The sequence below is a fragment of the Oryctolagus cuniculus genome, chromosome 2 (genome assembly GCF_964237555.1).
Source record: "Oryctolagus cuniculus chromosome 2, mOryCun1.1, whole genome shotgun sequence".
Classification (NCBI taxonomy): domain Eukaryota; kingdom Metazoa; phylum Chordata; class Mammalia; order Lagomorpha; family Leporidae; genus Oryctolagus; species Oryctolagus cuniculus.
In genome coordinates, this window is record NC_091433.1 from 163754366 (window position 1) to 163773344 (window position 18979).

Sequence of the window (18979 nt, forward strand, 5' to 3'; positions counted from 1 at the left end):
CCTCCCACCCCCACCCGCAGGCCCCATTCGGCCAGGGTTCGACTTCTCGGGCCCCACCGCCCCTCCCCTGCAGCCCCCGGGAGCGCAGCCACAGCCGGGCCCGGCGCCCTCCCTCGCCCTCCCTCCTTCACCGGGAGCCGGAAAACCCGGAGGGAACCGGCCCAGCCCGGCGGCGCATGCTCAGTAGCGCGCAGGTTCAGTTCGCTAGTAGGAAGCTCCAGCGCTGCACCGGCGGCGGCGGCGGCGGCGGCGGCCGCGGTGCAACCCGGCGGCCGGAACCCCAGCGGCGACTTCGGGCCCTTCCTCGCCCCCGAGCTCCCTCCCGCTCTAAGACTCTAGCGTGTCGAAGTCCTCGCTGGGCGAGCGGGCGCCGCGGCAGGAGCGCCCCTCCACACGCCCTCCCCCTGCCGCCAGCTCCTCGGCCGGGCAGGCCGGGCCCGGAGCGGAGCGTAGCCCCGGCAGCGGGCGGGCGGGCGGCGGCCGCGGCGGAGGGCAGCTCGGGGCGGCGCCGGCGGGCCGGGGAGGGGCGGGGGGCCTGGCCCCAGGGCGGTGGTGCGGCCGGGATGCCGCCGCCGCCGCCGCCACCTCCGGGCCGTGTTCGCTCTCCGCGGCTGGTGCCGGTGTCGGGCGGGTGGCCGCGCGCGGGCCTCGTCCCGCAGCCGCCTCTCCGGGGCTAGCCCGGCCGTGCGGCGCCCCGAGGGGGCCGGGCCGTCCGGAGGGGCCGCGGCCCTGTTCCGCGCTGCGAGCTCGCCCTCTCGCGGCTTCCCGGCCGGGCCGTCGCCGCCGCCCCTCTCCCCGCCCAGAGGCGCCCCGGGGGCACCATGCAGGCGCAGCAGCTGCCGTACGAGTTTTTCAGCGAGGAGAACGCGCCCAAGTGGCGGGGGCTGCTGGTGCCTGCGCTGAAGAAGGTGAGGAGCGCGGGGAACCCCGCTGCCCGGCCGCAGCCCCCGAGGCGGGCGCCGGGTCGGAGCCCGGCCGGGGAGGCGGGGCGCGCGCGGGCAGGGCCGCCTTTCTTCCCGGTCCCTCCGCAGCCGGCGGGCGCTCGGCGGGGACGTGCCCCGGTGTGTGGGAAGGCAGGCCGCGGGGAGAGGGTCGGAGACAGCAGTCGGGGGAGCCCCGGGGTTCAGCGGAGGTCAGCGCAGGCCACCCCTCCTCCTGGCCGGTCTCTTTGCCGAGCTGCTGTCAGCCTCCCGGTTGAAGTGTCCGGGACGCTCCTTTCACTGGCCCGATAACGCTCTGGCCATCATGTTTGCTGCGAGCTTGCCTGCCGGCGGCAGCATGGCCTGCTTTGCTCCCTCTGCGTTCTCCTGGGCACCCCCTCCGATTAACGAGGAGCTGCTACACATGCCAGTATTTTCAGACTTATTATTTTTTGACGGTTGAAAATCTTGGTGATGTCATTTGGGTTAGAATTTTTAACCTCTGTTTTGTATGTTTACGTTGGCCACATTGTTATCTAAAGTTATATAGGAAATGTTGCTACATTTTGTTTGTAAAGCAACGTTGTGACAAACACTGCACGTTAAAAACATCAGAAACTGGTGTGTGAGTTTAAAAACAACTGGACTGTTTTCGTTTCCTTTTCTTCATTTCTTCCTTTTCTGGTGGGGTGGCTTTATGCTTTCAACTGTGTGTCTAAATCCCAGTTTCTTGTTGCCCAAAGAATGTTTCATGAGATCTGGTTAAAATACAGCTTTGCTCCTCCTGAGGGCTGGGGTTATGGTTAGTCTTTCATGGTAAACATTTCCACTTGAACACAGTGTCTTAAAAGGTGTCTGAGTTTATCCAAGGCCAGAAGCTTTTACTTTCTTTTTTTGCCCTGGTCTCCCCCTCCCCCTTTTGCAGTCTTACAGTGGAACCTACTTAGTTAGCAAAATCTGCTCATATATTAAGGATTGAACTACCAACTTTTCCCCCTCAAATGTTTGGCTAGTCATTAACATCTCTTTGGTGTTTTCTAATAAAGTGTGTTTTGTGTGTGTGTGTGTGTGTGTGTTATCGGTATACTTCATTCATTAGAACTCCTACCAGGTTCTCCATCTGTTTAGTTGTGCTTTGCCTGCAAGTGTGTCTTCTTGTGATAGAAGGGGAGTAGGAGGTCACAGTGGTGCTAGAAGCTGGTGTTCCATCAGGGTAGAGGAAAATAAAACAGTTGTCTGAAAACATACCCAAAAAGCCTCATGAAGCATTACTCACTTGGGGTCATTTTGCTTAGAAGCTTACAGGTCCCATCCCAGGGGAACCACCGGTCTGTGGGTTGAGGATCCTTGGAAGTAGTGCAAAGAATGGCATTAGAATTGGCAGACTCACTGTCTGCCACGTGGGGGGCCCTGCTGGGATCTGTCCTCAGAAGAGTTTTGTTTGGCTGGCACAGTGTTGTTTATTGTTAAGTGTTTACACATGGGAGATATTACACAAAATCTGAATTCACAGCTTTTGTTGAAGAAAAATCTCTCCACTCAGGTCCCACGTGAAAAGCCAGCCAGTGACCTGCTGCGGGTGCATGGATAGCTGCCGTCTTTAGACAGGTGCACATTGGCGTTTACAAAGTCCTCAGCAGTCCCCTTTGCTTGTTTACATAAAACAATGCTTAGGTGTTTATTGACTTGAAAGTTTGGGCAGTGGAGAGAGAGGGAGAGTGAGAGAGAACACCTTGCTCTCCTCTGCTGGCTAACTTTCCCAGTGCTCATAATGGCGAGGACTGAAGCTGGGAGTTGGGAGCTCCAGGTTTCCCATGTGGGTGACAGGAACCCGATTACTTGAGCCGTCACAACTGCCTCTTGGAGTCCATATTAGCAAAAGCTGGAATCAGAAGCCAGGGCCTGATATTGAACCCAAACTCTGGCTTAGCAGCTAGGCCAAACGCCCACCTCTACACAAAGGGGCTTTTGACTCTAACAGAGTTGCCCTTGGAATAGAAATGATGGGAGGAGGTAGAAGTGTACAGTCTGACTGATAAATGTATCTTCCAATTCTTATCCAACTGTCTACCAGCAGGGAGTCTAAGCCACCTAAGACAAAGTTGAAAATATGTTTCATATCTACATGCTCTTGGTAGTTCAACACCTGTATTTGCACCTGCTTGCTGGACATTTTCTGTGGATATCTTCATAGCTGGAACTCTTCCTTCAGACTTATGAGACTATTTTATTTGTATATGTGCCCACCTTGCAGTCTGTTACCTGAGGCTCCTTGGGCCTCCTATTCCTGGTGCCTGGACTGCCCTCGTTACCTGGCGCAACACCGCTCATCCTTCAGGGCTCTGTAAACCTCAGCTTTTCTCATCTCCTCAGGACTAACTTGGATATCAGTTTTTTGTTTAACACCCTGTCATAGCTCAAAAATTATTTATGTTCACTTTATTTGAAGGACAGAGAGAGAGAGAGAGATCTTCCATCTACTGGTTCACTCCCCAAATGCTTGCAAACAGCCAGGGCTGGGCCAGGTCAAAGCCAAGACCCTGGAACTCCTTTTGGGTCTCCCAGTTGGTTAGCAAGGACTCAGGTTCTTGAGCTACCATCTGCTGCTTTCCAGAGAGAGCATTAGCAGGAGGCTGGAATCAGAAGCCGAGGAACCAGGACTTGACCAGGCACTGTGATTTGTGGCATGGGCATCTTTTTTTTTTTTTTTTTTTTTTTAATAGATTTATTTGAAAAACAGAGTTACAGAGAGAGGTAGAGACAGAGAGAGAGGTCTCCCATCTGCTGGTTCACTCCTTAAATGGCTGCAACAGCTGAAGCTGCGCCGATCCAAAGCCAGGAGCCAGGAGCTTCTTCTGAGTCTCCCTTGTGGGTGCAGGGGCCCAAGGACTTGGGCCATCTTCCATTGCTATCCCAGGCCACAGCAGAGAGCTGGATTGGAAGTGGAGCAGCCAGGACTAGAACTGGTGCTCGTATGAGCATCTTAACCACTGTGCCAAATGCCTGCCCCCCCCCCCCCATGCCAGCTCTTAACAGTGACTCTTAAGTTCCTAATTATGTGTCTGCCTCTCCTCACCAGAATGGACTGATGCTTCTCCAGAGCAGGCATGCCTCGCCCTCCTTTGTCCAGCCTGCCTGTAGTGCTCTGTGAGGCATTCAGCTTGGGTGGATGGGTGAAAGAATATCCAAAATAAATCATTGCCCCTTCCCATGTCCTTTTACAAATTTGCTTTGTTTATGGCTTCACTCTATTTGACATGTTCAGAACTTTGGAGTGATCTCCGACTTGTCTGTGTGCATGGCTGTCCACACCCAGGCGGAGCCTGTGCTCAGTGTGTCCATTCTCCCCTGACTTCTATTCCTGCCTCCAACTGCGCGGAGTCCATTTTCCCTACCCAGTGCATTGACCTCTTCACTGCCTCCTGGCTCCCACCTCACCTTTATCTGTTCGAAGGGAGCGGTGCACTTCTATACAGGTCACATTCTTATTCAGAACCTCTGACGTCTTTTGAGGTCAGTGGGACATGAAGTGCAGGGTTTGTTTGTTTGTTTGTTGTTGTTTTTAAGCATGGGATTGATAGTGATCAGTGAGTTGACTTCATCCTGATTTTCTGACTGACTTGCCGACCATCCTCTTTCATGTTCTTTGTGCTTTAGGCAGGCTGGACTGCTACTTTTCCTGAATATGCACTAAATGTCTCACTGCATCATTCTAAGTCCTGTATTAGCTATTACACAAATAGATCATGCCTACTACAGACCAGGTATTCTCCTTGGCACTAAGGATGAAATGGTTAATGACGCAATCAAAAAAGACTAAGACAAAATGGCAGAGGGTGAGTCTGGAGAGAAAACTGATTTATAGGCTGTTCTTTTTAAAAAGTTACTTGAGAGAGAGCAAAAACAGTGAGGATCCATCTCTTGGATACTCCCCAAATGCCTGCAAAAACACCAGGACTTGGGGCTGGGTACAGGATCCAGATATCCCATGTGGTGGCAAGAATCCAATCACTTGTCAACGCTGCTGCCTCCTAGGGTCTGCATAAGCAGGAAGCTAGAGTCAGGAGATGTAGAGTATGGAACCTGGGTATTCTGGTATTTGACTTAGGTGTCCTAATAGTTATCTTAACCAACAGTCTAAAATTTGCCCCATAGACAGGTTTTTAAAATGTTAAGCTAGACAGGTTTTTAAAATGTTAAGCTAAGTAGTTTAAACTTTGTCTTGATGAGATAGATACCATTGAAGAGTTTTAAAGAGAAGAGTAACATCCCATCTGAATTTCAGAAAATTCACTTTTTTAACATTTATTTTTATTTATTTGAAAGGCAGAGGTTTATAGAGAAGGGGAGAGATGGATCTTCCATCCACTGGTTCACTCTATTGGGCTGGTCTGAAGCCAGGAGTCAGGAGCTTCTTCCAGGTCTTCCACGTGGGTGCAGGGGTCCAAACACTTGGGCCATCCTCCATTGCTTTCCCAGGCACATTTTTAGGGAGCAGGATCAGAAGTGGAGAAGCCGAGACTCAAACTGGTGCCCATATAGGACTCTGACTTTTCAGGTGCTTTACCTGGTATGCCACAACACCAGCCCCTTGTTTTTACTTTATAATGATAAATAGGTTGGAGAAGAATGAGACATGAAGTGTGGAGAAAAGTTAAAAAGTTGGTTTAACAGTCCAGCCAAGAGATGATATGCATTTGGATTAAGAAACATTTGAACTAGGATGGAAATGTGGGAATGGTTTTTTTTCTTGAGAAGTATTTAAAGGCCGAATTGATAGTGTCTGGCAACTCATTAAGTGATTAGGGATGTCTGTTAAGGGGGCATGAAGGGTTTCATTTTTAGTTTGAGTACTTTTAGCCAAGATAGAAAATGTAGGAGAAACCCTTGGGATAGAGAGAGTGCATCATAAGATGAGTCTTGAGTGTGTTAATCTCCAGCTGCCAATTGGTTTATTTATTTTTTTTTTAAGATTTATTTACTTTTATTTGAAAAAGTTACATAGAGAGAGGAGAGGCAGAGTGTCAGAGGTCTTCCATATGATGGTTCACTCTCAAATTGGCCGCAACGGCCGGAGCTGGGCCCATCCGAAGCCAGGAGCTTCTTCCCGGTCTCCCATGCAGGTGCAGGTGCAGGGGTCCGAGGACTTGGGCCATCTTCTACTTCTTTGCCAGGCCATAGGAGAGAGCTGGATCAGAAGTGGAGCAGCCAGACACAACTGGTGCCCATATGGGATGCTGGCACCATGAAACCCCTTACTTTAAGCTAAAGCGCCCATATGGGATGCTGGTGTTTCAAGCCAGGGCATTAACCCGTTGCCCCACAGCACCGGCCCCCAATTGGTTGTTATTATTTAATGAAGCAGATTGGAAACTTCCAGGAAGGTAAGTAAAGCCGTGATATAGGTGAAAGCTATATCTATACAAAGACTTAGACATGAATGTTCATGGCAGCTCTGTTCAGGCAAAAGCTGAGAACAACCCAAATGCCCTTCAATAAGTGATTGAAGAAACAATTTTACCATATAATTTTTATATATGTAAAATTCTAGAAAATGCAAACTAATGCAAATCAGTGGGTTTTTTTTGGGGGGGGGGTGGAGGGCTTATCTTATGCCAGTGGGTTTGGAGTTTCTGTTTATTAGATTGTTTAGATATGTGCAGTTATGACAATTGTACCTCATTGAAGATGTTTTAAAAAAATAGAGATGAGAACAGCTACTGAAAATGATTAGAATAAGACTGAAATAAGGCTGGCATCCATATGGGGAGAGAAGAGTAGAAAATAGTGCATAGGAAGAGAGCAAAGGGAAAGGAGTGCTCAAAGGAGACAGAGTAGGAAGGAATCGGGCAAAAAGAATGAGATCTATTGTCTGAGGAACTGAGAAACTCAAATAATGTGCCTGAAAAGTGTGAGGTTTAATAACTGAAGGAACATTGGTCACATGTCAGAGCAGATTTAGTGTGAGGGTGGAAATGGAAACGCATGTACAAAGTAAGAATAACAAGGTCGCATGGCTTTATTTTCTAGATTTATTTTTGGAGCTAGGAAATGAAAGGAAAAGAGACACTGCTAAGGCAAGTAGGGGCGTCAGGGTTGTGAAAGACTTACTGGTTTCTTGTTTGAAGGTAACAAGCTTTGTTAAGAGCTTTTGGGGAAGAAGCTGATAGAGAATGCTGGTGAAGTTACTAACAAGGAAAAGACAAGTTCAGCAACACAAACGATGGAATTTGACTTCAGCTATTTGAAATGTTTCACATGTGTTCTCATTTTGTCATCATAGGATATTATTGTTCCCATTCTACAGGGGGAAAAATGAGGCTCTATAATGGTTAATTTGACCAAGTAATTTGGTGGGCAGAGTTCGTTTTTATTTCTCGTTGTTTAAACATTTTTATTTATGGGCCTGGCATTGTGATGCAGTGGGGTAAACCATAGCTTTCAATACCAGCATTCCATATCTGAGCATAATCAGTCACTACTGCTCCACTTCCAATCCAGCTCCCTGCTAATGTGCCTGGGAAAGCAGTGGATGATGCCCCAAGTACTTGGAACCTCTGCTACTCACGTGGGAGACCCAGATGGAGTTCCAAGCTCCTGACTTCAGTTTGGCCCAACCCTGGCTCCTGCAGCCATTTGGGGAATGAACCAGTGAATGGAAGATCTCTGTCTCTTTGTTACTGTGCCTTTGAAATTAAATTTTAAAAGCATTATATTTATTTATTTACTTTCACTTATTTGAAACACATACACCACACCAACACAGAAAGAGAGAGATCTTCCATCTGTTGGTTCACTCCTCAAATGGCCATAATTGGACTGGGTCAGACCAAAGCCAGGAGAACAGAACTCAGTCCAGGTCTCCCACATGTCAGGGACCCAAGTATTTGAGCCATCACTTATTGTCTCCCAGGATGCATTCAGCAAAAAGCAAAAACAACAACAAAAAAAATAAAGTTAGAAATAGAATCAGGACCTGAATGAACCTACCACTTTCCTGTGGGATGTGGGTGCCCCAAGCAGCACCTTCTCTTCTGTGCCAAATGTGCACCCCGAGAGTCTGCATTTTTAAACCCTGTGTGTTAGGCTGCCTCTAGCAGGGTGGTGACATCCATTCCTCTGAGAGAGGAGGGATAGAGATAACTGGGGAGCAGGGAGTTCGTGATGAAACGAAAGGCAAGGTCCTTTACGGAGAGCAAAAAGGGGAATGAAAAGGGGCTAAGTGATGAAGTGTTGGGACTACTGCTGTGGATGTGCAGGAGGCCCACAGTGACTTGGAGAGGAGTTGCTGACTGTGTAGACCACTAATCTGGAGTGGCATTGGTCGGCAGTTGTGAGATTTTCCTGCAGCAGTACTTTCCCTTCATGCACATGGGCAGAGAAGATGGTTGCAGGTGGCTGCAGTAGAGTCTAGGAGAATGGGGACGTTTTGGATGAAAGAAAGTAAGGCTATAAAGAGAGCTTAGGGGGGCCGTGGCCGTGGCCAAGGCGCAGTAGGTTAATCCTCCGCCTGTGGTGCCGACATCTCATATGGGCACCAATTCTAGTCCTGGCTGCTCCTCTTCCAGTCCAGCTCTCTGCTATGACCTGGGAAAGCAGTAGAAGATGGCCCAAGTGCTTGGACCCTGGTACCCACATAGGATACCCAGAGGAAGCTCCTGGCTCCTGGCTTTGGATTGGCGCAGCTCTGGCCATTGCGGCCACTTGGGGAATGAACCAACAGAGGGGAGACCTCTCCCTCTCACTGTCTATAACTCTACTTCTCAAATAAATAAATAAAATATTTTTAAAGATTTATTTTTATATATTTGAAAGACAGTTACAGAGAGAGGTAGAGAGAGAGACAGAGGTCTTCAGTCCACTGGTTTACTCCCCAGAAGCCAGAAGCCATGAGCTTCTTTTGGGTCTCCCATGTGGGTGCAGGGGCCCAAGCACCTGGGCCATCTTCTACTGCTTTCCCAGGTCATAGCAGAGAGCTGGATTGGAAGAGGAGCAGCTGGTACTAGAACCAGCGCCCACATGGGATGCACTCAGACCAAGGCTTCAACCCACTGTGCCACAGTGCCGGCCCCAGATAAATAAAATCTTTTAGAAAAATGAAGATGAAAAAAAAAATAGAGTTTAGGGACTGGAAGAGGAATGAGGGCTCCATGGAGAAATCTTGAGTTAGAAAGGAGGAAGGGAATAACAAATAGGGGATTATGCTTAGAAATGGTGGCCTGGAGTTCTAGAGGAAGGGATGAGGTAATTAGGAGCTCTGAAGTTGGTGTGTTGGATGATGGGTTGTATACATGGCTGATGATTAGGTCCACAAGGATTGCAGTATGTGTTGGAGTGGAAGGAAGATTGTAGTACAACAGTGACAGGAAAAAAAGGAGATGAGAACAGCTACTGAACAGCTACTGGTAAGGATCCTTTCACCAAATAACACTGAAAATGGAAATTAGTTCCCACTCCTACTAATATATTATTTATTATAGCTGTAGACAAAATAGGAAGTTTGTACTTCAGTTTAGAGATTTTTTATTGTGTTGTGATTGAGTTTTTATCCTTTCATTTTATTATGAAAAATCTTTTTTTTTTTAAATGGGAGCAGGCATTTGTTTATATATTTATTTATTTATAAAGATTTACTTATTTATTTGAAAGGCAGAGTTACAGACAGAGGGAGAGACACAGAGAGAGGTCTTTCATCCTCTGGTTCACTCCCCAAGTAGCCACAACAGCTGGAGCTTTTTCCGGGTCTCCCACATGGGTGCAGGGGACCAACCACTTGGGCCATCTTACACTGCTTTCCCAGGCCATTACAGGGAGCTGGATCAGAAGTGGAGCAGCTGGGACTCTAACTGGCACCCATATGGGATGCTGGTGCTGCAGGAAGAAGTTTAACCTACTCCTGAAAAATCCTAAGTATCCAGAAAAGTTGAAAAAATTGTAGACACCTAAATACTCATTATCTAGAATTTATAATTGACATTTTCTATGTTTACTTTATCATATGCCTATCCCTCCCTCCTTCCATTCTTCAGTACAATTTATGTTGTTGTTTTTTTAATATTTTTATTTATTTATTTGAGAGGTAGAGTTATAGTGAGAGGGAGAGACAGAGAGAGAGGTCTTCCTTCCATTAGGTCACTCCCCAGTGGCCGCAATGGCCAGAGCTGTACTGATCTGAAGCCAGGAGCCAAGTGCTTCTTCCTGGTCTTCCCATGTGGATGCAGGGGCCCAGGGACATGGGCCATCTTCTACTGCTTTCCCAGGCCACAGCAGAGAGCTGGATTGGTCAAGCAGCTGGGACTAGAACCCAGTGCCCATGTGGGATGTCGGCGCCGCACGTGGAGGATTAACCTACTGCACTGCACCATGGTGCCAGCCCCTCCATTTTATGTTTTATGCATTTCAAAGTTATAGACATCAATCTATCTTATCCCTAAATACTTCAGTGTGCATATCACTCACTAGAGTTCAATATTGTTTACATTTTTTTGGTTTTTAAGTAAAATGTATGTACAATAGAATACACAAGTGTTAATTGTACCATTTACTACATTTTGATAAATGTATATAATCCAAGTCTCTTTCAAGATATAGACATTACAATAACTCCTGAAACTCCTTCATGTGCCTTCTCAGTCAATCCCTGTCCCACCTCCCAGAGGCAACCACTGTTCTGATACTTTACCATCCCATCATTGATTAATCTCATCTGTTCTAGAGCATCATATAAATAGAATCACACAGTATATATATATTTTGTGTGTGACTTTAGAGGTTGCATTTTTAGGAATTCAGTCCTTTTTTCTATCATATTAATATGTCACAGTTTGTTTATCCAGTGGATGGATATCTGGGATGTTTTAAATTTGGGACTATTATGAATAAAGCTGCCATGAATCTTCTTAAGACTTTTTGTAGACATGTTTTCATTTGTCTTGGGTAAATACCAGAAGAAATGGCTCATAGGGTAGATGTCTGTTTAGTTTTATAATGGAACTGCCAGTCCTTTTTCCAAAGTAATTGTACGGTTTTACTTTCTCTCCGGTAATGTATGAGAGTTCCAGTTGCTCCAAATCTTTGCCAATATTTTGGTTTTACCAGTCTTTAATTTTAGTCATTGTGATGGGGCATAGTGATATACTGAGCACTTTTTATGTTTTTATGGATAATTTATATATATTCCTTTGGGCAGTGTCTCCCCAAATCATTTGCCTATTAAAAAAGATTAAGCCATTTCTCTTTTTAGTGTTCAATTTTAAGAGTTCTTTGACAGATATATATTTTAACAAATATTTTCTTCTAGTCTGTGGCTTGCCTATTTATATTCCTAGTGGTCTTGATTTTGGTTTTTGTGAGCAGAATTGCTTAATATTGATGGAGTCAAGTTGATCTCCTTTATTGTTAAAGATGATTGCATTCTGTATTCTCACAGTCCTTCTCCTGCCACGAAGTCATGCAGATATTCTCCTAATGTTGCTTTCTAAAAGCTTTATAGTTTTAGCTTTTACATAACTTTTGGTCCATTTCAAGTTAATTGTTGTGTATGATACAAAATAGGAGTTGATGTTCATTTTTTTTTTCATTCTGATGCCTAGTGATTTCAAAACTATTTTTGTTGGATAGTATTGGTGTTTTTATGAATTCCATCCAGGTCTCCTACAGGGGTGGCTGGAGTCCAAGTACTTGGGTCATTTTTGCTGTCTTTCTAGATATATTAGCAGGGTTCTAGATCAGAAGCAGAGTAACTGAGACTGGAACTAGCACTCTGATATGGGATGCTGATTTCACAAACTTTAACCTGATGTGCTACAGTGATGGCCCCTCTGGATCTTTTTTTTTTTTTTTTTTAAAGATTTTATTTATTTGTAGGAGTTACACAGTGAAAGAAGAAGCAGAGAGAGAGAAAGGTTTTCCATCCACTGGTTCACTCCTCAATTGGCCGCAATGGTCGGAGATAACACCAATCTGAAGCCAGGAACCAGCAGCTTTCTTCTGGGTCTCCCACGTGGGTACAGGGGTCCAAGCAATTGGGCCATCTTCCACTACCTCCCAGGCCATATCAGAGAGCTGGATCAGAAGAGGAGCAGCCAGCACACGAACTGTTGCCCATAAGGGATGCCAGCACTGCAGGCCAAGGCTTAGCCCACTATACAACAATGCCAGCCCCGGCAGATAGTATTTTATAAGCTTTTGTACATACCATTATTTTAGGCACTGTAGTTTTCCTAATTAATTCTGTGCTACCCATTTACTTTTCCAAGTGTTACTAGCCCAGTTTTACAGCCGAGGAAATGAATCTTCAGAGGGCAAATTGCTCAAGATTTTATAACTAATAAATAGAACCAGGAGTTGTATCTAAGTTTGTCTAGTTTCAAAGGGTTCTTTTCACTGTATTGGATAGCTTCCTTTCAGTAGGCAGTAGAATAGAGTAGAGTAGATTGGTATTCAAATTGTCCTGAATCCTAGACTTTAGGGGAGAAGTGATTCAGGAGAGGGAAGCTAGAATGAAAAGGATTTTGAAACCCCTTACTTTGTTTTTGATTTTGTTTTAAGGATTTTATTTATTTCTCTGAGAGGTAGAGTTACGGGGGTGGGAGGGAAGGGAGAGACAGAGAGAAAGGTCTTCCACCCACTGGTTCACTCCCCCAAATGGTTGCAATATCCAGAGCTGGGCTGATCAAACCAGGAGCTACTTCCGGGTCTCCCACGCAGTGCAGAGGCCCAAGGACTTGAGCCATCCTCCACTGCTTTCCCAGGCCATAGCAGAGAGCTGGATCAGAAGTGGAGCAGCCAGACACAACTGGTGCCCATATGGGGTGCTGGCACCATGAAACCCCTTACTTTAAGCTAAGGAGTTTAGCCCTTTTACATATTGGGGCTTCATATATGATTTTATTTGAAAATAAAAGATTTGCTGCATAAAAAGTTTAGAATTTTATTTTTAAAGTTTTTGTTTATTTAATGTTTAAAAGAAATTATTTGAGGGGCAGAGAAAGAGAATGCTCCCATCTGCTCATTTATTCCTCAGATGCCCACAACAGCTGAAACTGAGCTGGGCAGGGCCAAAGCCAGTAGCTGGGAATGTAGTCTAAGTCTCCCACATGGGTGACAGGAACCTAAGTACTTGAATCATCACTGTTTTCTCCTAGCACTAGCAGGGATCTGGAATCAAGAACCAGAGCTGAGAATCCAACCCAGACATTCTGATTTGGGGCATGGGGCATCCTAACTGGCTTCTTAACTGCTAGGCTGAACACCCACCTGCCAAAGTAAGAATTTTATGAGAACCAGTTAATGAAAAAACATAGAACATAAAGGAACAGGCTGAGGAATAGTGATCTTAGGGTGTGTGGCAAATAGGAAGAAAGGAGACTGTTCTTGCCTGCTTCTGAGTGGAGTGGTGGAAGTGACATTTAAAATGTAAGGATTAGCCAGCTAAGAATTAGGAAGAAATGAGTCCAGGGGTTGTGGTAGCTCAGAGGCCAAGGGGAAGCCAGAATTTTCAGAATTCCAAGTCGCTGGAATATGAAGTATGGGGCCTAGCCGTTGGAGAATATTAAGCAGAATATTGACAGCGAGACATGCATTTTTAAGGATCATTGCGTGCTCTAGGGCCATGGATTAATGGGGACTGAATTGTGGACAGGAAGAGTAGTAAGGATTTCCTTGTAGCATCATGGAAGAGATGATGATGGCCTTGTCTAGGCAGCTATGGAGATAGAGAAAAGTGGACTGGTTTTAGTGAGATTTAGAGGTAGCTTGAAGAGTAAGTTAGCACAGTCCTAGGAGAGGAGTCAGAGTACGCCCAGGTTTCTGGTTGGGGGTCTAAGTAGTGATGGTGCAAAATGAGGGAGTACCAGGAGAGGGGCCCATTTGGAGGTGGACTGAGAAACCTTCAGTATTTGGGGATGAGAGTGTGTGAGAACCATGACAGCAGGGATGTACACTTTGGGGATAGCCAACCATGGCAGGTGTGGAAGGCATCTTCATTGAACTGTCCTTGATAATCACAGGCAAGTACACCCTTAAGGCACTGCTGATGTTTTTCAAAGTACATTTCAAATGCCTCAGACCTCAATTTTAAGTTAATGATAGTCTGATTTTAAAGGTTGTTTCAATCTGTGGCTTCTATCTTCTTGTAGATTGGGAGTGCCTTGAGGGCATGCATAGCATCCAACTGACTTTTGTGTTACAGGTAATGCTTAAGGTATTTCTGATGTAGAACAAGTGCCCATTATATATTTGTAGAATTGCGCGTGGTTCTGACTCTGTCCTCTCAAGAACACACTGCTAATGAATTAGGTGTATCTTATTTGAGATCTTTACCAGCCACAAGGCGTTGGAGTTATGTTTAGTATATTCTATTTTAGCAAACAGGGTAGCAAATACTATATCTTAGAAATTTTTTAAAGTGGCCAGATTTAAAAAAAATGTTTGGTACTTGAAGGCAAACCTTTTGTCATTGTATTAATTTAGGTCCTCTTAGAAGCAGATGCCGAGATGGACATAAGCATGTAAAAAATTTGTTAGGTGAAAAAATACTTGTGAGAGAAGTCAACGGACTGTGAGGCATGTCTGTCTCCAAGTGCAGGAAAGTGCTAAGGAAGGAAGCAACTTTGGGTGAAGATGTCTTAGACTACAGTGCAGTACTAAGGAAAGTTTGCCAAGTCTTTGAGTAAAAGTTGCCTACCACAGGAATTCCACATCACCCAGGAACAGGCTGGCCTTAGTACTTGCCTTCTGTGCTCATCACTGAGTGGGAGGAGCCAGTGAGAAACAGCGCTAGTGCACACATGCAGTGGTGGATTTTAGTGTAGCTGCTGGGGCCCTCAGTCACTTGTGCTACCTGTAAGTCAGATCCGAGAGACTCATTCTCATGGCCAATGTTATCTCTCAGCCTGTGAATTGCCTGAGTTGGAATAATTAAATTATAGGCCAGCGCCATGGCTCAATAGGTTAATCCTCCACCTGTGGTGCTGGCACAACAGGTTCTAGTCCTGGTCGGGGCACCGGATTCTTTCCCGGTTGCCCCTCTTCCAGTCCAGCTCTCTGCTGTGGCCAGGGAGTACAGTGGAGGATGGCCCAAGTGCTTGGGCCCTGCACCCCATGGGAGACCAGGAGAAGCACCTGGCTCCTGCCTTCGGATCAGCGCGGTGTGCCGGCCGCAGCGTGCCGGCCGCGGCAGCCATTGGAGGGTGAACCAAAGGCAAAAGGAAGAACCTTTCTCTTTGTCTCTCTCTCTCACTGTCCACTCTGCCTGTCAAAAAAATAAAAAAAAAAAAATTATAGTTTCCTTCCACTTAGGTAGGTACTTGTCCTTCCCCCACCAACTCCTTATATTAAAAGAAAAGAAAAAAAAAGGATGTCTTGGTGAATTCTTAAGAGGCAAAAACAAACTTCTCATTGAAATTAATGTTTGTTCAGTGGTTAATCAAATAAACTGATTTTCATATTCATTGCTTTGGTAATTAATTCTTTAATGTGCAAAAATGCAACCTGGACAGTAAGAGAAAAGAAAACAATTGCAAAGGATGGCAAGGTTATTACTATCTGAACTAGTGAACTGGGAGTACTTCAGGCAGATCAACAGTGAGTATCCTGAGCAGCCCAACAATTCAGCTACAAAGATTATTCTTTGCTGGTTACCATTCTAGTATGGGCTACCTCTGAGGGAGACAAACACAAACCAGTAAATGAAATTCCTCTTAAATGCAAATCCTGGCAACCATCCATTGGAATTGGGGGTGGGAATGTAGAAGTCATTTAAAGTATTAGCTTTGGGGTCCAGCGCTGTGGCATAGTAGGTTAAGCCTCCACCTGCAGTGCCAGCATCCTCTATGGGTGCCAGTTCATGTCCCGACTGTTCCTCTTCAAATCCAGCTCTCTGCTATGGCCTGAGGAAGCAGAAGCAGTGGAAGATGACCCCAGTGCTTGGGCTCCGGCACCCATGTGGGAGACCCAGAAGAAGCTCCTGGCTCCTGGCTTTGGATCCCAGCTTTGGCTGTTGCAGCCATTTGGGGAGTGAACCAGTGGATGGAAGACCTTTCTCTATGTCTCTACCTCTCTCTGTCTGTAACTCTACCTTTTACATAAATAAATAAAATCTTAAATAAATAAAAGTCTTAAAGTTTTAGTTTTATGGGCTCTGAAATTTTTAGATGTTACTTAAAAATCGGTTTTTGTTTTCCTTTTTTTAGATTTATTTCTTTCTTTGAAAGGCAGCTACTAAAAGATCTTCCCTCTATGGTTCACTCTTGCAATATCCAGAGGTGGGCCAGACTAAAGCCAGGAAACAGGCGTTTTATCTGGCCCTCCCATGTGGGTGGCAAGTGCCAAGCACTTAGGCCATCTTCTGCCGCTTTCCCAGGCACATTAACAGGGAGCTAGATCAGAAGTAGAGCAGCTGCGACTCAAAATGGCACCTGTATGGGGTGTTGGCATCATGGGTGGTAGGCGGCTTAACCCATGCTACTATATCACGCTAGCCCCAAAATGGGTATTTTTAAACTGTAACAGGAAGATGATTTTGAGAGTCTTTTTAATGCTACTACCATTGCTGATTTTTACTGATTTCGTTTTATTTACCAATTTAGTTGAGAACTTATTATTGGCTAAGTATTATGGATATAAATTTAAAAATAAAATAATAATTGCTATTTTTAAGAAATTTACATCTGATTTAAAAAATCCATAATCTGCCTATACTTGTTAAAGTAGCTGAATTGAATGATATCAATCCTAGCACACAGAAAGTTACAGAGAAATCAAAGAATAAAACAAGTTTCAAGTTAAATTTTTAATTAAAATTGAGTTTTTTGGAATGTTAACTTAAATTTAATTATTCTTTGATTCCTGAAACAGTTGTTTTCTGTTTGTATTATTTGTGGATGGCTCAGTAATTTGTAATGAAGCATCCTTTTGATAATTTCATTCATAGCTGTTTAAGGAGTTTGGTGGGATTTTGATTTATGTACATATATTTAATAACTTATTTAAAATAAGAGTAATTTATTTGAAAAGCAGAGTGACAGAGAAAGAAGGAGAGCGAGAAAGAGTTTTTTTATCTGTAGGCCCACTCCCTAAATGACTACAACACTCAAAGCCAGGAGCCTGGAACTCCATCCAGGTCTCCCATGTGGGTGCAGGATCCCAGGTACTTGGGCCATCTTCCACCACTTTCCCAGTCGCATCAGCAGGGAGCTGGATCAGAAGTGGAGCAGTTGAAGTCAAAGTGGTACTCTAGTATTGGAAGACCAGCATCACAGATGGTGGCTTAACTTGCTGCACCACAGTGCCTACCCCATATTTAATCATTTATTCTTTGAATTTTTGTGGTAAAATTTTTGTAATGTTAAAATTGTTGTTTTAACCATTTTCAAGAATGCTGTTCAATGATGTTAGTTAGAATCCCATCCAAAATTTTCACATCACCCCAAACAGAAACTTTGTACACATTAAGCAATAAATCCCTACTACTCCCATTCTATAGTAACCTCTAATCTACTTTGTATCAATCTGCCTATTCTGGATCGTTCGTATTCTGATATGTGGAATTTTAAGTATTTTTTTCATTTGTTTCTGACTTCTTTCACTTAGCATAATGTTTGCAAATAGACCTTAAATATTGTAGCAATACCAGAATTTCATTCCAGGGCCGGTGCTGTGCTCACTTGGTTAATCCTCTGTCAGTGGTGCCAGCATCCCATATGGGCACCTGGTTCTAGTCCTCCGATCCAGCTCTCTGCTGTGGCCTGGGAGGGCAGTTGAGGATGGCCCAAGTGCTTGTGTGTATTTAGCACATTTTGTTTATCAAGTCATCTATCCATGGATATTGAGTATTTCCCAGCTTTTGACTTATGTGGACAATGCTACAATGAACATTGGCATACAAATGTCAGTTTGAGTCCCTTTTTCAGTTCTTTTCGGTGTGTACCTTGAAGTGTAATTGCTGGGTCAGCTGGTGATTGCTATGGTTAGCTTTTTGTGGAACTGCCACATTATTTTCTGCAGAGACTGTACCATCTTAGATTCCTTATCAGCATGCACAAAGGTCAATTTCTTCACATCCTTGCTTACGCTTAGTTTCTTTTCCTTTTTCTTTTTTATACCCCCTCCTAGTAGGTATGAAATGGTATCTCATTGGGCTTTGGGTTTGTATTTCCCTAATAACTGATAATGTTGAACATTTTTTCATGTGCTTGTTGGCCATTTGTATGTCTTTGAGAAATGCCTGTTCAAGTCCGTTGCCCATTTCTTCATTTGGTTGTTTGTATTTTCTGTTGTTGAATTTTAGGAGATTCTAACAGAATTGTGATGTTAACAGATGTATGTCTTCAAGTATGTTATCTGATTCCAAACCCAATCAAAAGGTTAGCATTTCAGTTTTTTGACCATGTCCTCTGGTGAACAAAATATTTTTTTCTTTAAAGATTTATTTATTTATTTGCAAGGCAGAATTAGGAGGAGACAAAGAGATCTTTCATCCTCTGGTTCACTCCTCAAATGTCCAGAATGGCTAGGGCTGGGCAAAGCCAAAGCCAGGAACTTCATTCATGTCTCCCACATGGATGCAGGGACCCAAGTACTTGGACCATCTTCTGCTGTTTTCCCAGGCACATTAGCAGGGAGCTAATGGAGTAGCTGGGACACGAACTGGCACCCATATGGGATGCCAGCATCACAGGCAGCAGCGTCACTCACTGTGCCACAATACTGGCCCCTGAACAAAAGTTTTTAATTTGGATGAAATCCAATTTATTTACTTTCATTTCTTGGCTTTTGGTGTCATAACTAACAATACATTGCCAAGTCCAAAGTCCTGAAGACTTACCTTTATTTTTTCCTAAGAGACTTATGTTTTTAGCTCTTATTTTTAGATCATTGATATATTTTAGGCTAATTTTTCTGTTTGGTTTGAGTGAAGTCTCTAATATTTTTAAATGTGAGAATGAGTTGTCCCCAGTAGCTTGTTGAAGAGAAAATTCATTCCCTATTGAATGAACTTTGTATCTTTTTCAAAAATTAATTGCCTATAGATCTATGTTTATTTCTGGGCTCTTAGG

The 18979-nt window shown here is 44.6% G+C and overlaps 1 protein-coding gene across 2 annotated transcripts in view; it reads left to right on the top strand.

Annotated features, from left to right (window-relative positions):
* Positions 1-203: 203 nt before the first annotated feature.
* Positions 204-18979, top strand: part of SOS1 (SOS Ras/Rac guanine nucleotide exchange factor 1) — a 138043-nt gene continuing 119267 nt past the window's right edge. For both annotated transcript variants that reach the window (XM_051842966.2, XM_051842967.2), the window contains exon 1: positions 204-908. In XM_051842966.2, coding sequence (XP_051698926.1) covers positions 822-908 — 87 coding nt within the window. In that variant the 5' untranslated portion in view covers positions 204-821. The remainder of the gene's footprint in view (positions 909-18979) is intronic.